Genomic DNA, 21,148 nt, shown 5'->3' with positions numbered 1-21,148 from the left:
TCAGTGCACTTTCATGACAGCCTATGGCCCTATGTCTGTTAACAGGGCGCAGCATATTTTGGCGGCTCTGTGAAGCAACAGAGTTTGCTACAATTCACACGGGGTGAAGTCTAACCCACGTGTGAGCAAGTGTCCATCCGCCATTACTCAGCAGCAGGTACCATCTCTGCACGGTGGACGCCGGGCTGCGAACGCACCTCATATCTACCTCTTTATTATTTGGTGCATTCCGCTAGCCCTAACACACTGTTTCTCCTTTTCAACCTCTATGCAGAAGTAATCATCAGTAAGTAAAACCTAGTTGATTCGAATGTTTGAGTGAAGATAGGAGGAAAAAGCATCAGTAATCAGATATTCAGTGATTCTATTCTGCTGACAGAGTGAGAAGGACCTGAAGTTGAAAGAAGAAAGGGAGAAGATGGGATTTTACCTAAACATCAAGAACAAAATCATAATTACCACCATTAAGGAAGTCCATATAAAGATCAACAATGAAGAAATAGAAGTGGTCTACAGCTTTGTCTTTGTGATGAGCAAAGACAAACTATGTAAATATTTAATTCTTTAAATATCATATATACTTGAGAATAAGTTGACCCAAGTATAAGCCAAGGCACCTAATTTTGCCACGGAAAACTGGGTAAGCTTATTGACTTGAGTATAAGCCGGGTATGCATTGTCCCCTCATCCCTATCTTGCTGTGTGTGGCTCCCCCTGTTGCTGTCATGCTATGTGTGACTCCCCTGTCGCTGCCCTGATAGTGACTCCCCCCGCAGCTGTCCTGGTATATGGCTCCCCCATTTTGTCCTGGTATGTCTGGCTCCCTCGTTTTGTCCTAGTATTTGTGGCTCCCTGGTCCTGTCCCGGTATGTGTGGCTCCCCCATCCTGTCCTGCTGTGTGGCTCCCACCCATCCTGTCCTGGTATGTGTTGCTCCCCCTGTTGCATGCATGACTCCCCCTCCCCCATGGCTCACCCTGTCCCATTGTCATATGCATGGCTCACACCCACCCATCCTACTCACCCTCCTCACACTGTCACTGCATCTCCGTTGTCCCGGCACAGCAGCTCTCCAATGCTGAGCGGTCACGTGATACTGCTCATTACGGTAATGACTATGTGCCTATAGAAGTCGAGACGCGTGCATATTCATTACCTTAATGAGCGGTACCACATGACCGCTCAGCACAGGAAGAGCTGCCGGCGCTGAGATGGAGATACAGAGACGGAGATGCAGAGATGGCGCGAGGAGGGTGAGTGGCTAATGGCACTTAATAGCAAATGGGTATTTAAATCAGTCCAAGGTCGGCAATAGGCATCAAACTAGCTGGGTCAGATAATTGGGAAAAGCAAGAAATAAAGATCATAGTCAGTTAGATTAAGTAGGGTGCGGAACTTCTCCATTGGCCAAAGCAAGGACGCTGAACTACTAAAAAGCATCCACACCCATTGTGTCTGACTGGTTGTAACTATAAGTAGCAGCCACACCAGTATTCCAACCACACCAGTATCCCAGCCACACCAGTGTCCGTGGCTGAAATGAACCTTGTGACACCTTCAGCTGTTGGCCACGACATTTCCTCCATCACCAGGTTTACCTGCAGAATGAATAGCCGGTTATAAACAATTTGTATCTTGCTTTCATAAATGATCTTGCTATGCCTTTTAGGCTAAGCAATTGTATTGCAGTTATTACTAAAGCGTGTGTGTCTCATAACACTGGTAGACTAACCTGGTTATCCATACGTTATTAATTATGTCTTATTATTATAAATATTTTGCACTGTTTGCATTACAATGCATTTAACATGTGCTTTAATACAGATATTGACTGTGTGACTGTTTTATAAATAATATGTAGCCAGCTATATTAAATCTGCTTGGCTTGGCAAGTTCTTCTCCTTTTAATTTAGTGTCAGAAAATGTTTGTTGTCCAACATTTGACATTTTCTGCTTCCTCGTATTGTAGAGGCTTGACAAATACATTGATGCTTCATAATTAAAGGTCATCATTATCTCTTTCTGTCACCAGTGTCACTCACAATCTATTTTCCTTATCACATGTACATGCTAGGATCAATTAGGTACTACTGCAATGACATCCACAGTCATTTGTGAACATGCAATATAAAGGGTAATGCTTAGCTAAACAAAACCTGAAGGTCATTCAGTATGTGATATTGAAGACAACCATTTTGAGGCTCCTTCAAATAGGAGTATATACATAAAATAGGAACATAATGAAACGCTCAAGGTTGGGGACAAATATACAGTCAATAAATGCATATTTATTTTACTTCTGCTGAGTAGACATTTATGGAACAGCACAGCACACCAAATAACCCTGGTTTAACCTATTAAATCTGCCATCGTTGTTTGTTCATTCTGCTTCGCTGTAGCACAACACAATGAAACATGTTGCTGTTACGAGCCTGAAAACGCTTGGGAAATTTCAATAAGACTAAGAAGTACACGCTTGGGAAGCATTTGTTTTTTCTCTACCTGTATAGAAATTTTATTACATCTATGTACTCACCATAATCTATTGTTTTATCTGGATTATCTGAATAAAGTCAGACTCCTTTTCTTTCATTTGAACAAAATAACTTTGGGTTTTTTATAGCCACAGGAACTTTTGTTTGTAATGTCAAATATTTAACCTTCTAGCAGTGCATTACTAGTTATATAATGTTTACTATCAAATGTGCAACCTTTTAACATTTTTCTTCTATTTATTGTATCTTGCTGAGATAGATAGAAGGTAGATCGAGAGATAAAAAGATTGATAGATAGATAGATAGATAGATAGATAGATAGATAGAATGAAGAATGGCAGAATTCCCATTTCAGAAAAAAATGAAAAAGGCTCGGTGCTAGAGCTGAAACACTGTGTACATGTGCTTGGAATAAATGCAACTTTTCACTTTTCTGGAAATGGGAGAGCTGCCATCCTTCCTTGTCTATATTTTATAGTCCCATGATTTGCATCTGCACTTTTTGATAGGTGCTGCTTTATCCCCTTTTTTATTTTATTAGCTAGATATATCTATCTTTAATTTGTACTGCTTTATCTATTTTTGTATATATATACAGTACAGACCAAAATTTTGGACACACCTTCTCATTTAAATATTTTTCTGTATGTACTCACACCAAAGGCTTCAAAAATATGAATTAACACATGTGGAATTATAAACTTAACAAAAAAGTGTGAAACAACTGAAATTATGTCTTATATTCTAGGTTCTTCAAAGTAGCCACCTTTTGCTTTGATGAACTGAAATTATGTCTTATATTCTAGGTTCTTCAAAGTAGCCACCGTTTGCTTTGATGACTGCTTTGCACACTCTTGGCATTCTCTTGATGAGCTTCAAGAAGTAGTCACCGGGAATGGATTTCACTTCACAAGTGTGCCCTGTCAGGTTTAATAAGTGGGATTTCTTGCCTTATAAATGGGGTTGGGACCGTGAGTTGTGTTGTGCAGAAGTCTGGTGGATACACAGCTGATAGTCCTACTAAATAGACGGTTAGAATTTGTATTATGGTAAAAAAAAAGAAAAAAGCAGCTAAGTAAAGAAAAATGAGTGGCCATCATTAGTTTAAGAAATGAAGGTCAGTCAGTCTGAAAAATTGGGAAAGCTTTGAAAGTGTCCCCAAGTGAAGTGGAAAAAACCATCAAGCGCTACAAAGAAATTGGCTTACATGAGGACTGCCCCAGGAAAGGAAGACCAAGAGTCACCTCTGCTTCTGAGGATAAGTTTATCCAAGTCACCAGCCGCAGAAATCGCAGGTTAACAGCAGCTCAGATTAGAGACCAGGTCAATGCCACACAGAGTTCTAGCTGTAGACACATCTCTACAACAACTGTTAAGAGGAGACTTTGTGCAGCAGGCCTTCATGGTAAAATAGCTGCTAGGAAACCACTGCTAAGGCACCATGAAGCATGTAGGAGGAGGTGTGATGTGTTGGTGTGCTTTGCTGGTGACACTGTTGGGGATTTATTCAAAATTGAAGACATACTGAACAAGCATGGCTACCACAGCATCTTGCAGCGGCATGCTATTCCATCCGGTTTGCGTTTAGTTGGACCATCATTTATTTTTCAACAGGAAAATGACCCCAAACACACCTCCAGGCTGTGTAAGGGCTATTTGACCAAGAAGGAGAGTGATGGGGTGCTACGCCAGATGACCTGGCCTCCACAGTCACCAGACCAGAACCCAATCGAGACGGTTTGGGGTGAGCTGGACCGCAGAGTGAAGGCAAAAGGGCCAAAAAGTGCTAAGCATCTCTGGGAACTCCTTCAAGATTGTTGTAAGACCATTCCCAGGGACTACCTCTTGAAGCTCATCAAGAGAATGCCAAGAGTGTACAAAGTGCTCATCAAAGCAAAAGGTGGCTACTTTGAAGAACCTAGAATATAAGACATATTTTTAGTTGTTTCACACTTTTTTGTTAAGTATTTAATTTCTCATGTAATAGCCACCGGGGAATGAGCAATTCGGGTGACTGATCATACAGGTGGGTCCTTAGTGTCTTCTCCAGCTGATAGTAACTGACAAGCATCTGCCTATACACGCATGTAGGGAGAGACTTTCCACTCACTGTCAATAGGGGGAGAAGCCACCGGAGACACACCTATATGATAAGCCACCAGAATGGCTTATTCCCCGGTGACTATTAAGAGTATGTTTTTCTCTGAAATGCTTCAGTGTTTCAGAGACAAACATACATGGCTGTGATCATGCAGCCAGTGGGAGATACATGCCGTCCACAGTTTGGTCAGCATATATCAGCTAGCAGGTTCCCTTCAAATAGAGTGCAAGGGCAAGCCACAAGGTCCAGAGCACTGGACTACTGTATATATATATATATATATATATATATATATATATATATATATATATATATATAACATAAAAAAATAGCAGCACACCCATTTTAAATAAGAGAAAACATTTTATTTATTCCAAGTCAATGTATATAGCATTTTGACGCCGACATTGAGCCTTTTTCAAATGGGAGTTGTGCCATTTTTATCTTATGCCGTAAGTAAATTCTTATGTACATAGAGTGAGAAGAAAATAGATAGATAGATAGATAGATAGATAGATAGATAGATAGATAGATAGATGAAAATAACTATTTCTTTTTGCCAATTTTGGATGACAAGTTTTCCTACCTATAAAGAATGGAGAGGTCTGTAACTTTTATTGTTGGTACACTTCAAATGTGAGAGACAGAATCTAAAAATAAAAACCAGAAAATCACATTATATGATGCTTAAACAATTAAACTGCATTATATTGCATGAAATAAGGATTTTATCACCTACCAGCTAGCAAGAATTATGGCTCTCACAGACCTGTTAGTTAATCTTTAAAAAGCCACCCTGCTATGTACTCATTACCTGTATCAATTGCAGATATTTGAACTGGTTACCAGTATAAAAGACACCTGTCCACACATTCAATCAATCACAGTCCAGCCCCTCCACGATGTCAAAGATCAAAGAGCTATCTAAGGACATTAGGGACAAAATTGTAAACTTGCACAAGGCTGGGATGGGTTACACGACAATAGGCAAGCCGCTTGGTGAGAAGGCAGCAACTGTTGGCGCAATTAATAAAAAATAGAAGAAACAACTGTCAATCTTTCTTCATCTGGGGCTCCATGCAGTTTATTGCCTCGTGGGGTAAGGATGATTCTGAGAAAGGTCACGAACCACCCCAGACTTACATGGGATGACCTGAAAAGAGCTGGGACCACAGTCTCAAATATTACAGTTAGTAACACACTACGCCATTCATGGATTAAAACCCTGCAAGGCACACAAAGACCCCCTGCTCACGCCAGCACATGTCCAGGCCCATTTGAAGTTCACTAATGACCATCTGGATGATCCAGAAAAGGAATTGGGTAAGGTCATATGGTCAGGTGAGACCAAATTAGATTTTATTGGCATCAACTCCACTCGCTGTATTTGGAGGAAGAAGAAGGATGAGTACAACCCCAAGAACACCATCCCATCTGTGAAGCATAGTTGGGGAAACATCATACTTTAGGGGTGCTTTTCTGCAAAAAAGGACTGGACGACTGCACCGTATTGAAGGGCGGATGGATGATATCATGCATAGTGAGATTTTGGCCAACAACCTCCTTCCCTCAGTAAGACCTTTGAAGATGAGTCGGGCTGGGTCTTCCAGCATGACAATGACCTTAAAAACACAGTCAGGGCAACTAAGGTGTGATTCCTTATGAAGCATTTAAAGGTCCTAGAGTGGGTTAGCCAGTCTCTAGACCTGAACCCAATAGAAAAACTTTTTTGGGGAACTGAAACTTAATGTTTCACAGAGAAAACCCCAAAACCTGAAAGATTTGGAGAATATCTGTATGGAGGAGTGGGCCAAAATACCTGCTGTACTGTGTGCATACTTGGTTAAGGACTACAAGAAATGCCTAACCTCTGTATTTGTAAACAAACCTTTTTGTACCAAATATTAATTTCTATTGTATCAAATACTTATTTAATGCAATAAAATGCAAGATAATTATGTAAAAATCATACAATGTTATTTTGTTTAAGATTCTGTCTCTCACAGTTGAAGTGTACCTATGATAAAAATGACACACCTCTCCATTCTTTGTATTAGGGAAAACTTGCAAAATAGGCAGTGCATCAAATACTCCCCAGTGTAGATAGATAGATATGAGATGGGTAGATAGATGGATATATAGAAAGAAACATAGATAGATAGATAGATAGATAGATAGATAGATAGATAGATACAGTAGATAGATGTAATAGATACAGCTTTCCATAAGGTAGGCTTTGCCCAAATCTGAATTTAATGAAGAGAAGGTATAAAATTCATGTATAATTCACTCTTTTCGGACATGTGAATAAAAATATAGAATGGGCAGATACATTTTTTTAACTTGGATTGTAGTGCTGCCAGTTTTATGGACTAACTATAGTGTCTTCCATGGGGCAGTGATCATGGAGCTTGCAGCCACTTTGGTATTTTTTATGGGTGCTGTTTTACTTTTATTCTTTTGAAGATAGATAAAATAATTATACAGTGTGTTTCACACTTAGCACATATGCATTTTATTTATATTTATAAAATCCTACACAGTGTGCAGACAAAGTTTATTCCACAGTTTTACAGCACAATTGTTTTCAATATCCATTGAGTAGTTGTGAGAATTCTCTTTTATACTAATTTGCTAAAATTAGAGAAATTTTGAAACTAATGTTTATGCCTTTCTTTATGTTATTTCTAGGCTGTGGTACAATTACCATATGTTACTTGCTATATATATATATAATACTGGTATATCTCTATTTGCAGCCATTAAATTATGAGAAAAAGAAATTATATTTACTAAACATCGAAGGAGTAAATACTCATCTGGACTCAAGATTTTCTCACCTGGGACCCTTTAAAGATACCACTATGTTAAAAGTCATTGTCGGGGATGTAAACGAAGCACCATTGTTCACAAAGCCATTTTACGAGATGGATGTTTATGAGAATGCAGATATTGGAACCATGGTGGGAATGGTAACAGCTCATGATCCTGACAGCTCTAATAGCCCAGTAAGGTAAGACATTGACTATAGTCTGTATAAATATTTTAACAGCTACATGGTTCTTTTCTTTGCAGCATACATATCAGGAACAATATTTTGAATATGATTGCCATCATTCAATGCTGTAATGTAAAGTAACAAGCAGCATATAAAAACTACATTCTTACTGAAACCTGTAAGGTCATAGTATTTTTCTCATTTAAAAATCACCCATTGCAGAGTGGAATGCAGAAAGGATTTCTGGCAAACTGGCTTTTTAAAAAAACAGATTAGACAATCTCCAATATCTGACTTTATGACCTAACCTCAGGAACAGCCAAAAGGCTGCACGATGCTGAATCTGTTATTCCCATAGAAGTAAATAGAAGACATAAAATCTAGGTAACATATACCTTGGCAGTTAAGAATTTTCTGATAAAGAAATAACACTTTAAAGATAAACAGCCATGTATATCTCAGATTTTATATGCCAGCACATCAAAACCATTGTTTTCACCTGATAGAACAAAATGCTTAATGTAATTACAAATTTCCATATGTTTGTCTGACTGTATCATAAAGCTTGCGGTGTAGCTAAAGCTTAAAGATTTCTTAATAATCCAGAGACATCATCTTCATTAAACTGATTTGGAATTGGCTACATAGTTGTATGGAAGTTGTGTGTGTTTTTTGTTGTTCTCCTGCACATTACTTTATATGGACAAATGTGATTGGTAACTTCTCTTTGTGTAAAACTAACTTGTTAGTTAAAGATAGTAAAAACGATCAATAGTGTGAACTAGTGACAATGAGAATGTATGGAACTCATGGCTTGAAAGAGGACCTGCAAGTCCAAAAAATGTTTTTAAATACTTTGTAAAATTCCCTGAGCACTCCTCATTCTGATGCTGTTTTACATTTTGCACTGCGTGACTCTATTGATGAGATATTCATAATTGTTGCAACTAGAGTGCAGTATGTGAAATCTCTGCTTGCAGTCCAATAGGGAATTTCTTCAGTCTTCTCGGTCCCAGATGCAGCCATTCACAGCTTGGCAACTGGTTTATCAGACTAGCAGCCTGTGATTGGCAGTGTCTGGGGGAGAGGAGTGAACATGCATGTAACCAGAGAGGACTCTGAAGAAACTCCCAGTTATAATGCAAGCAAAAATGCTACATACCGTGCTCCGAAAACAACACATGTGAATATTTTTTTAATGGAGTGATGCAACACAAAAAGTAAAAGATGGTCAGAATCAGGGGAGCTGAAGAATTGTTACAAGATATTTAACTTAATTTTTTCAGCAAGTGACAGGTCTCTTAAAGTTATGTATTTTTTAACAAGGCTTTGGTCAAAAATCATGTTTACTTTGTTCTCATGCTTTAACTTGTATATGTTTTCATTTTGAAGTATGTGATAGTGTCAAAACATGTTATATAGTAATTATGAAACAAAAACTGATGTCACATTATCCTTTGAAGAAAATTTCAAGCAGAGCAGAAAAGGTTTTGCATGAGAAAGTAATATAAAGGGCTATAAATAATTATGGAGCCTCAATTTCTACACACCCTCATGCTACAAGACATGAATAACAGCATAGAAAACAGCGGTGTGAAAACCACATTAGGATTGGCATTGTACCAAATACAAATAATCCTTTATTAAGATTTACATTCATCTGCCTATTTAAGTTGACGGAACTATTGCTAGGCATTATTAAGGTTGGCATGCCACAGGATATTGTTCATACATTGGTATAAAATGTAATCGTTTTGAGCTTTTATCTGCTAGTTACATGTCATTTTTCATAAATTGTCATTGGTATTTGGTAAATATTGCAAATCTTCTTGCGGGTTTTTACACTCCACTTTTCTTTCTGCTGTTATTTATTAAATTATGTAGCATTTCTTGGCTCTTTTGCCCATCTCTGTGGCCTGAGGAGCTTCAATCCCCTTGCCAACATTACCCAGCTTGTGTCCTCATTAAAAGAACTGCTAAAGTCTAAAAACTGCATTAGTAATCTAAAAATCCACAGCCAGAGTTTGTCATTTGGCTGTCATTCTTGCCAAGCCAAATCTTTGTTTTAGATTACAATTAAGAGGAAAGGCTTTAAAAGACCCTAATGCATCAGAATCATGTGAAACTTTCTTCAGCTTTAGCTCTTAAAAGGCTGTTGCTTGGCCTCTTCAGGCACGCTGGACAGGTGGATTGAAAAGGTAATCAGCAAAGCAAGATGTTGAAATTTCTCTTTGCTGTTCTTGATTAAATATCAGTACTCAGGCGTGTTGACTTTTCTCTTTTTCTAAAATGAAGGTTCTAACACTTACAATGAACTAATCACTGATTGCATGTATTCTTTCACCACATGAGCTATGTCTACAGGAATTATTTTCAATATTTTTAAAAATATGTATTTACAGTTTCTGATAAAATTTGGACATTTGTTATTTCAGTTGAAAGCAGATTTTGTAAGTGGTATATATATTTTATATATATATATATATATATATATATATATATATATATAAATATATATATATAATATAAAAAGTGATGTCAAGAGATTATGTGACCCTTAATACATTCATAACATCTGCAGCAAGGCAGGCAATGCTTTCCTGCATAGTGCCATACATAGCACCGGTAGTGGCCATTTAATTCCTTATATACTGTTGTTAATAGCGAAGATGGCATGGTTATTTGATGCAGGCTTATACCCCATGAGCAGTGTACTGACGGATGCTAAGGCAATTCCAGGCTAATTAATGGCTTCAATGACAAGGCCATTGCATGGGCTAACAAGTCTACTGTCAACACTCTAGGCTGTGTTCCCACAATGAGTTTTCAATAGGCTTAGAATACTGTATGTCTTTACTGTATCAAAAATGCATTAACTTATAGCTACAGTAAAGCAGATGGAATTTCTAAAAACTGCATGCTCACTGTGCTTTTTTGTGGCAGGTCAATTTGTTTTGCAAGTACGTTTTTGAGAAGGTTTTTGCTATAGAGTTCCATTAGATGTGCAGAAACCACTAAAAACGTACATAATACACACATGACTTTATAAAGTTTTGTCAAAACCAAATATCAAGAAACATTAAAAAGCAGCTTTATTTAAAGCATAACATACAAAAAAAGGCAAATTCCACAGCTTTAAAAAATGGTAATAGTGCATGCAAAAAAACACCCACATTAATGCAATGAAAAAGACACGTGACCTAATTCACATAATATGGGTGGTAGAAAAATGCTGCAGAAATTGTGCAACATAAAAAATCACCAAATGCTCATTGTGGGAATGTGGGATATTGAACCTAAATTAACAGGTCTAATATCCTGCAAAAAATAAGTTTTAAGGGTATTAGACCAGGGATCACAAAAGTAAAAATGCATGTCCCACAGATGGATTAATTGGAAAAGTTAAATAAATCTAATATAATTATAAAAATTATAAAAAATGTATATTAAAAAAACTAAGTAAATAAGAAAATATTATATACAACAAAAAAGTACACATCCAGAATAATGCAATCTATAAAACTATACATGAGTTAAATCATGTGTTTGACCTTTGAAACAAAAATCACCACAAAAATATTGCATCTTCATCATGCTCAAAATTGAATAAAAATCATGAATAAAAAGTTATACATATATAGTGCAGAATATAAAAAAATTAGTATAACTTGAAACATCTACTAGCCATACAAAATAAATACCTCACATAGTTCTGTTAGCACAAAGATAAAATAGTTATCACTAGGGTTGAGCGACCTTTACTTTTATAGGATCGGGTCGGGTTCGTGAAACCCGACTTTTTCAAAAGTCGGGTCGAGTGAAATCGGCCGATCGTATAAAAAAGTCGGGGTCGGGGTCGGCCGAAACACGAAACCCAATGCAGTGCATTGGGTTTCCAATGGTTCCCAGGGTCTGAAGGAGCGGAAACTCTCCTTCAGGCCCTGGGATCCATATTTAAGTGTAAAATAAAGAATTAAAATAAAAAATATCGCTATACTTACCCTCTGACGGGCCCTGGTACTAACCGGGAACCTTCCTTCTTAGAATGAGCCTTCCAGGACCTTGCGGTGACGTCGCGGTGACGTCGCGGCTTGTGATTGGTCACGCGGCCGCCCATGTGACCGCTCGCGCGACCAATCACAAGCCGCAACGTCACCGTGACATCACCGAAGGTCCTGGAAGGGCTGATTCTTAGGAAGGAAGGCTGCCGGAAAGAAGCAGGGCGTGTCCGAGGGTGAGTATATACCTAATAGGAATATACTCACCCTCGGCTTCATTCCGGCAGCCTTCCTTCCTAAGAATCAGCCCTTCCAGGACCTTCGGTGACGTCACGGTGACGACGCGGCTTGTGATTGGTCGCGCGAGCGGTCACATGGGCGGCCGCGCGACCAATCACAAGCCGCGATGTCACCGCGACGTCACCGCAAGGTCCTGGAAGGCTGATTCTAAGGAAGGAAGGTTCCCGGTTAGTACCAGGGCCCGTCAGAGGGTAAATATAGCAATATTTTTAATTTTAATTCTTTATTTTACACTTAAATCTGAATTCCGATACCAATTCCCGATATCTTAAACATATCGGGAATCGGTATCGGAATTCCGATTCCAGATTCAGAAGATCGCCGACTTCATGGCCGACCCCACACAGGGGTCGGGTTTCATGAAACCCGACTTTGCCAAAAGTCGGCGACTTCTGAAAATTGCCGACCCGTTTCGCTCAACCCTAGTTATCACTATCAAAATATTGAGATCCAAAAATAAATTAGTTGATAAAAATAATTTTTAGTCTGCAAAATTAGCTAAATATTAAAAAAAAGCGTTTTAGTGTGTAAAACTATAAAAATATAATAATACGCTTTAACACAGGGATGGTTGTAATCATGCTGACTTAAAAAATAAAGTTGTGTTATCATTTTTTCCACATGGTAACATTTGTAAATCAGAGTCAAAATTCCTGGATTCCTTTTTATAGGTCTTGCAAAAATTTTTAAATGAATGTTATCCACCTCAAATGGTGTAAATAAATACTACAATTCATCTTGTCAAAAACAAGCCCATTAACATATCTGTTATCTGTCAAAGTTGAGGTTTTCCATGTAATGAGTAACTCAAAGGTGCTGGAAATGCAACCTAGCTATGCTCCAAAAGTCAATGGCCTCCTTTCTGAGCCGTGGAGCATGCCCAAACAACAGTTAATGGTGACATACAATACATAATCCAACGGGGGTAACCCACAAGGAGAAAACAAATAGAATGACGTGCCATTAAGTAAAAGACAGTTATTTATTTAAACATATTTAATCTAATCACAATCTAGATTCCCTATCAGTTTATCTTTAGAGTGTAGGAGGAAACAGGACTATACAGAGGAAATCCATGTGAAGACTGGGAGAACATACAAACTTCTTGCAGATGTTGTCCTTTGTGGTATTTTTACCCAAGACCCCAGCGCTGCAAGGCTACAGTGCTAACCACTGAGCCACCATGCTGCCCAGTATAAATTTATATGGGGCATATAAATTTAGCCCACAATAATGAGGTACTTTAGCATTAGGAATTAAAAACCAAAGCCGCAAAAGTGTACAACTAGCATTACCCAAAAAAAGAGCAAAAAAGTAAAAAACATGGATCAATACCGTGCAGTTAGTAACATATAACTGTCTGATTACAATACTGTTGGTCACATGTGTGGCGCACAGCACGCCGGCAACCGAGGTGATGTAAAATCCTCTTCCTGATTCCAGTGCTCTCCTTTTCCCTTACACACACCACCTGAAGAAGTAGGGTGAAATACTCATCTGGGCTTAGGACACAATCAATCAGGCTACCTCTGTATAGGTGTGTAACCAATAGGTATTGTTACAGGATTATGACAACTTTCCACTGTAATTTTGCTACTTCGCTCTTTCGCTTATTGTTATATAAATATTATGCACAGGGACTAGGTGAATTGGATTGAAGACCATTTATGGTTGATTTTATTTTACTACAGCAATTCTTGACTGCTTGAAATATTGAATACTATATATATGGTATTGAACCATTTTTTACAAATTTCTCCTCTCTATTTGGCTAATGCTTGTTATATACTTTTGCTGCTGTGGATTACTATTACTAATATTAGAGCACCTCATTTTCTTTAACCCCTTCATGACCTTGGGATTTTCAGTTTTTCCATGTTCATTTTTCGCTCCCTTCTTTCCCAGAGCCATAACATTTTTATTTTTCCATCAATTTGGCCATGTGAGGGCTTATTTTTTGCGGGACAAGTTGTACTTTTAAAATACATCATTGGTTTTACCATGTCTTGTACTAGAAAACGGGAAAAAAATTCCAACTGCAGTGAAATTGCAAAAAAAAGTGCAGTCCCACACTTGTTTTTTGTTTGGCTTTTTTGCTAGGTTCACTAAATGCTAAAACTAACCTGCCATTATGATTCTCCAGGTCATTACGAGTTCATAGACACCTAACATGACTAGGTTATTTTTTATCTAAGTGGTGAAAAAAAATTCCAAACTTTGCTAAAAAAAAAAAAAATTGTGCCATTTTCCGATACTTGTAGCATCTCCATTTTTCATGACATGGGGTCGGGTGAGGGCTTATTTTTTGTGTGCCGAGCTGGCATTTTTAATCATACCATTTTGGTGCAGATAAATTCTTTTGATCGCCCGTTATTGCATTTTTATTCAATGTCGCGGCGACCAAAAGAAACGCAATTCTGGCATTTCAAATTTTTTTCTCGCTACGCCGTTTAGCGAGAAACGGCTAGAAGCTGGCACAACACGATCGGCTCTGCTACATAGCAGCGATCTGATGTTCGCTGCTATGTAGCAGAAATGCAGGTGTGCTGTGAGCGCCGACCACAGGGTGGCGCTCACAGCTGCCGGGGATCAGTAACCATAGAGGTCTCAAGGACCTCTATGGTTACTATTCAGAAGCATCGCCGTCCTCCGATCTTGTGACGGGGTTCGGCGATGCGCTCATTTACAGCCGCCTGGCCAGAAGCGCTGGTTAAATGCCGCTGTCTGTGTTTGACAGCGGCATTTAACTACTTAATAGCGGCGGGTGATTCGCGATTTCACCTGCCGCTATTGCAGGCAAATGTCAGCTGTTCAAAACAGCTGACATGTCCCGGCTTTGATGCGGGCTCACCGCGGAGCCCTGCATCAAAGCAGGGGATCTGACCTCGGACTTACTATCCCATCCAAGGTCAGAAAGGGGTTAATTTCCTAACATTATAAAATTCTGTGAGCCACCTGTGAGTTCAATATGCTCAGTACCACCCTCCCTGCCAGATTAATTTTTTGAGAGATTTGGCTTCCCACATGTGGTCAGCTTTTGTAGATTCCTGCTGTGCTGGCACCCCAAGTGGCACCCACAATGTATTCCAAGAATTATCTGAAAAAGCCAAATAGTATTTCCAATCTTCTGAGCTATGAAATTTGTTCAAGCATTTGGTTTTGACCACATGTAGGGTAGGTCTGCATTTCAGAGAAATTGATTTACAAATATTATATTTCCTCCTACAACCAGAGAAATAGGTTTAAATTTCTGCTCTTTACGTGCTTCTGGGGTTCTGCAATGTTACATGGCAAAACATTTCAGTAAAATTTGTTCTCCATAAGTTAAATGGTGTACCTTTCCTTCCGTGCCATGTGCTTAAACAATAGATGATAGGTGTTATTTCTTATGGATATTCTTCAGCTGCTACTAAGATCTTTAAACTTACTAAATTGTAGTCTAAAATATTCTTTCTGCTTGAGCTGAATCCATTTCTATGTTTTCCTCTCTTCCCATCCATGGAAGTGGCGCTGCTCCTAGCTCAGGGCTACATACCACTTTGGTGAACTACAGTGTCGAAGATAGAACATGGTTGTAGTTATCCATTGATGAGAAAAGAGAGAGATAAGGAAGATGCCAACAACAACTCATTGATAAACTGAAAAAGGGATTCAGCCTTGTCCTGCTGCTCATGAATTGCACATTTTTTCAATGTAATATAAGCAATATAAATCATGAAGCTAATTCAACACACATTTTTTTCTGAGGAAAACAAAACAAGTAAATTGGTTCTTGTTGGAGAAAGTGAACTTGCCTGCTTGTGAAAATGTTAAGCAACTATTATGAAATTTTGCATTTCAGGTGCAATATATATATATTTTTTTTTAATCAAAAGATAATTCCCAATAATTTAAGTATTTAAATGCTACTGAATATCTCAAAAAATGTATGCATTACAAAAATAGTTTTTTTTTGTTTTTGTACACTTGTTTTACTAGTTAAATTTGAAATCAACGCATGCCACATTTATACAGAGCACTGTGTCCTATCTATCATATCTTGTTACGTTCATTTTGGGCGAGGGGGCTGAAACTTGTTATTAAAATATCAAAAAATAAAGTTTGTAAAATTACACATTATTTTGTATATCTCAATTGCAAGTCCAATTTCCCAACCATTCACACCACAACACCAATTTGGCCTATTGATGTATTTTGCCTTCTGAGTTTGTAACTAGTATGCATTTTTTATGTCAGATTTAGGTAAATGAAGTTAATTAATGTTAACATCACTGTGAGCACACATGAGTACAATCGTTACAAAGCTCATCATCTCAGCTTAGTGTGAGGAATTCTGGCAATTTCAGGACTCACAGTAATGATAAGGAAACCTTGCGAGAACTGGAAAGGTGATTGGGAGAAGAGATGTGTGAATATTTCAATGTTTGGTTCTGATTACAATTGTCTAATTTGTATTTATTCATCGAATATTTGCTGAACGTAACTGAAAGCCATTCAAGTCAATGGGAGGCAAAATCAAATACAAGCACAAAACCTTCAAATGGCCCCAACAGCTGCCAAAACACATCAAATTAGGGGAAGACGCCAGAAAAGTGGCCTCAATTTATCCACAGTACAAATTGTAGCAAGGCACGGCAACAATCAGCCATGCATGAGGTATTGGGATCTGGGCCAGCAGTTACAGCTTTCAATTGAATGTCAAAGTAAGAGGATTTGGGTGAGGGATCGGTGTCGGCCTGCTGTGCTGGGAGCACTGATACCTCATTCAAGAACTCAACCCGCTTTCATGCTTTTCATGCTCAGCCACACTCTGGTGGCACAAATATCAGTTTTGTAGACAATTATTGTCAGTAAAGTATATTGATAGTAGTAACACAAGGAAGTGGAGGCCTGACAGTCTCGGAGGCCTACTGCTACAAGCAACATGCATAAATGAGACCCGACCAGGAGTCTACACATTTACAAAGCTTAGTGGCAGACACCAACAAAGTGGCATCGATTTCACCACACTAGAAATAGTATAATAGGGACTGATACCTCTTACACTACAGTCAACCCAGCAGATGGAGACTGTAACAGGCAAAGTGGTGGAACCACTGTGCTGTATCCCTCGGAAAGCCTGGGGGGGTATAAATTGGTGACTTTCCAAATCCCAACTTGGATAAGTGGCAGCAGGTGAAAACTGTGACCCAAAGAGGGACAAGAAGGTGGCAGCAGGTGCTTCTCCAAGGTTGACTGACAGAGGGTGGCAGCTGACCCCAAGAGCCGGTAGGCTGCTACAGCCTGAATGAGGAATGAAGGATACAGACAGGCACTGTAGGGACATTGGAACAATGGGTGCAGATGGGACTGGCTGATAAGCAGAAAAGCACTGGCAGGTGTAGGCTGGACCAGGTATTAGACAGATGGGCTCTGGCAGGTGCAATCTGGGCCTCCTTATGGACAGAAGAGCAGATAAAGGTACAAGCAGATAGGTACAGGGTAGACAAGCAGACAGATGGACCTGGGGAACATAAATACCAAGCATGCAAGGAAAACTAACAATCTAGCTCAGGCACCTCCATATTGGAGGAGGAGTCTTAAATAGAAGGTATCGCCCAGCTATTGGCAGGGAAAACCTTAGGTCAATGCGTGCGGTCCCTTTAAGAGGGAAGGAGCGAGTGCACTAGTGCCTGAGCCTACAACAGAACCTTGGGAGACACCAACACATAGGGGGCAAAATGAGGAGGTGGTGTATGAGTCAGAGATACTGAATGAATGTCCTGTTTGTTAGGTATGACAAGATCCAGCAAGGGGCCATGTCTGGAATGGCAACAGATCGGAAAGTCTGCAGTAAGAGTGAATGGTCCACTGTGTTAAAAGCACATGCCAGGTCCAGGAGGAGGAGGAGGACAAGTGGCGGTTAGTAGGTCGTTTGTGATTTTAATCAGGGCAGTTTCAGTGGAATGGTGCGATCTGAAGCCAGATTGCAAGCGGTCAAAGAGGAAGCATGAGGAAACATGGGATGACAGTTCAAAATGGATGTGCTGTTCCAGTAGTTTGGAGGCATAGGGGAGAAATTAGATGGGCTGGTAGCTAGACACAGAGAATGTGTAAATAGTGTGATCGAGGTATGTTTTATTCAGAAGGGAAGACCCCAGTTGTTAATCACAGGTTGAAAAGGTTGGTTAGGCTTGAGATTAAGACTGTGGTAAGGTTTGGAATGAGGAGGTACGTTATTGGCTCAAGTCCACAGGTGGCGAGGCAAAGTATTCAAATGAGAGGAGACTGAGGGGTAGCTGGAGGAGAGAATTTAATTTTCTGAATAGCTATTTAGGGTTGTGAGACAGGTATGAGAAGTCATTTTGTTTTGCTGCAGTGAGCAATTTCACAGCATTTTTACAATTTCTGTTACTGAAAAAACTACTCCACTCCCTTTCTTTGGCAGCCCAATTACCCTTGTTTTCCCCCACATAACAAATCTCCAACCTCCCAACTGACTGTTGGGAAACACAGATGGCTGAGTCTGAAGATCTGTTCACACATTGTATGAAATGCACACTAAAAACTACAACATCCAGTGATAGTTGTCAGCTGTCTTTGGATAAGACGTCACTTTATTAGTTCACTAGTGCTTTTAGAAACATTAACACCTACGCCATATACACCTCGAACACCAAGGCTAATCCCCCTTCCACCACAACCTCACTTTTTCCCTGTCATGTTGCTCAGATGGTGTGCTAGGAGCACATTATAAGCAACTAAAAATTAGATTTTTTAATCTGCACCACCTCTGCACACAGCTGAATATCAGCTGTGTGCAAATAATAGCAAATAAGAAAGTGAAATATGGCATGATGAATCACATTAACCACAGAACAAATATTTTTTCAGTGTGGATGAGGCCTGTATGACAAAGAAGATATGCTCCAAACAATTTAAAAGTGACATGTCCCTTACTGTATTACGTTAGTAACAGAAGAATCTTTTAGACTGTCGATGAGACCTGTAAAACAATGTCTAGATGCTCCAAACTATTTCAGAGTGAGATTTCCCCTACTGTATGACGTTTGTAAGAGAAGAAATATTGTTTGGCGTGTGGATGAGGCCTGTATAAAATAGACTAAATGCTTCAAACTATTTAAAAGTGAGATGTCCCCAACTGCATTAAGCTAGTAGCAGAAGAATTTTGTTTGACCTGTCAATGAGGCCTGCATAACATTGAGATCTCCCCTCCTGTATCATGTTAGTACCATAAAAAATTTTTTAGTGTGAATGAGGCCTGTATAATCTAGAAGATTGTCCATGGTGTTGGAAAGCCCTCTTTCCTACAGTTGCTGCTGGTAAGGTACAGTTAAGGTTAAGGTTCTCAAAACGATTTCAAACTCAGATCTCAGCTTCTGCATCACGTTTGTAAAAAAAAATTAATGTGCAACATCTTTGCACAAAGAACAATTTCAGCGCCACTAAATGACAAGGTTGGATATGATGGACTGTGTCACATTTAGCAACAGAAAAAAAATATTTTAATATGCATGAGGTCTGCACACAGCTTCATATTACCGCCACAAATTGACATTGTGGAATATGGTGGGCTGTATTATGTTTAGCAACAGAAAAAGATAATATTTTTTTAAAGCGTTTGAAGTCTGCCGACAGCTTCATATCACCGCCACAAAATTACAACGTGGGATACGATGACCTGTATCACATTTAGCAAAAAATATATATATTTTTCCATCTACAAAAGCTATACAGATTGTGGAATTTCATCGCCACTAAATAACAAAGTGAGATATGACAAGGTGAATCATGGTAGCAACTGCCCCCCAAAAATATTTCTTCAAGCACACCAGCTCAAATTACAGAATAATGTCATCACACCACTAAATGACAAGATGGGATATAGCATGCTGTTTCACATTTAGCTATTGAAAAAATAAGATTTAGAACGGTCTACTTGTTCATGGAGCTCAATAGAAACAGTGTCCAACACACTTGTGTGAAATGTGCCCTGCTGTCTTTGTCTGTGGACATCGGTAATGGCACAAAAATAATTGCTGGAAGGTTGATTTCACAGCCACACTTGAAACTATCTAGCTAAACTATCTGACTAATCAACAACTGCCTAACTAGTTACCTAAAATCTAGCTGCCAACACTGCCAGCATCAGAAGCAGCCTCTCAGTGCTGTCAGTGTCAAAACGGCGCTAAAACAAGATGTCCGCTCTCAAGCCGCTGTGTCATGACATTGTGGATGTTTCTTGCACCCTGATTGGCTAGCCTCAGTGCTCATACATAAATAAAAATACAGTTTGCAAACACTCTGCACCTCTGAGCTCTTCAAACACTCTCCCCTCATCAAACATGTGCCCCAAGCTCATGATACACCACCATTATCGAAGCCAAAGTGCTGAAAATACGTTAGTGTAATAATTATAGGGGATAACTCAGGAGACTCTTTGCGTGGAACAAGACAACTACAGGACACAGTTTAATAAGTGGTAAAGTATATATTATCACACGGTGATTCAAACAGGTGCAGAGAAACTCAAGTCCACAACACTTGGAGTAAATATTAAATGCAGCTTAGCAGTCTATAGGAAACTTCAGAGGAAAATGCAATCACGCAGAAAGTCTATGAAGCACAATTATTCTTGAGGATACTTGACACAAATAAGTCCTTGCTTAATCCAAAACACAGATAGATATGCTTATAAGGCAGTTCAAATAATATCTTAGCTCAACTAGGGAGGCCTGGGTAATAGTCTCAGGTTCTTGCAGAGCAGCAACAGCTTACATGTCCAGCAAATGCAGATGGAAGTAAACACGAGCAGCAGATGAAGGAGGATTACTGGAACTGGTGTATGCAGCAGGAACTCAGAGCAGAGTAGCAGGATAACCCCACAGGTTAACAGGAGCAGGTATATAGCCAGGGAGTAACCAGAGGTCAAGAGCTGGATGCAAGGCAGAATACTCTAGCACAGACTAAAGGCTGGGGTGGAGTTATATAGCAGGAAGACACAGTGCACATGAGACCAAAGACGCCATCTTGGAAAAGGGCAGTAATGCACAAAAGGTAATAAAAAATGTTCAGAGTCCTGACAGTTAGTTTCAATGCAAATATTGTCCCGCACTTTTTACTGAATGTTACCAATTTTTCCCAATTTTATAACATTTTGCTCGTGTTTCCGATCACGAATCCGAATGCACAGTTACATGCTACAGTTTTTTGCACAAATTCGCTCATCACTATTTGGGAGGAAGGGGCAAAAAAAA

The 21,148-nt window shown here is 39.2% G+C and overlaps 1 protein-coding gene across 1 annotated transcript in view; it reads left to right on the top strand.

Moving 5' to 3' along the window:
- Positions 1 to 21,148, top strand: part of CDH18 (cadherin 18) — a 1,155,399-nt gene that overhangs the window by 961,800 nt on the left and 172,451 nt on the right. Inside the window, exon 7 of the mRNA XM_077269711.1 lies at positions 7,355 to 7,608. Within this exon, the coding sequence (XP_077125826.1) occupies positions 7,355 to 7,608 (254 nt within the window). The remainder of the gene's footprint in view (positions 1 to 7,354; positions 7,609 to 21,148) is intronic.

Source organism: Ranitomeya variabilis, chromosome 6, assembly GCF_051348905.1.
Source record: "Ranitomeya variabilis isolate aRanVar5 chromosome 6, aRanVar5.hap1, whole genome shotgun sequence".
NCBI lineage: Eukaryota > Metazoa > Chordata > Amphibia > Anura > Dendrobatidae > Ranitomeya > Ranitomeya variabilis.
This window is presented reverse-complemented; position numbering and strand designations above follow the sequence as displayed.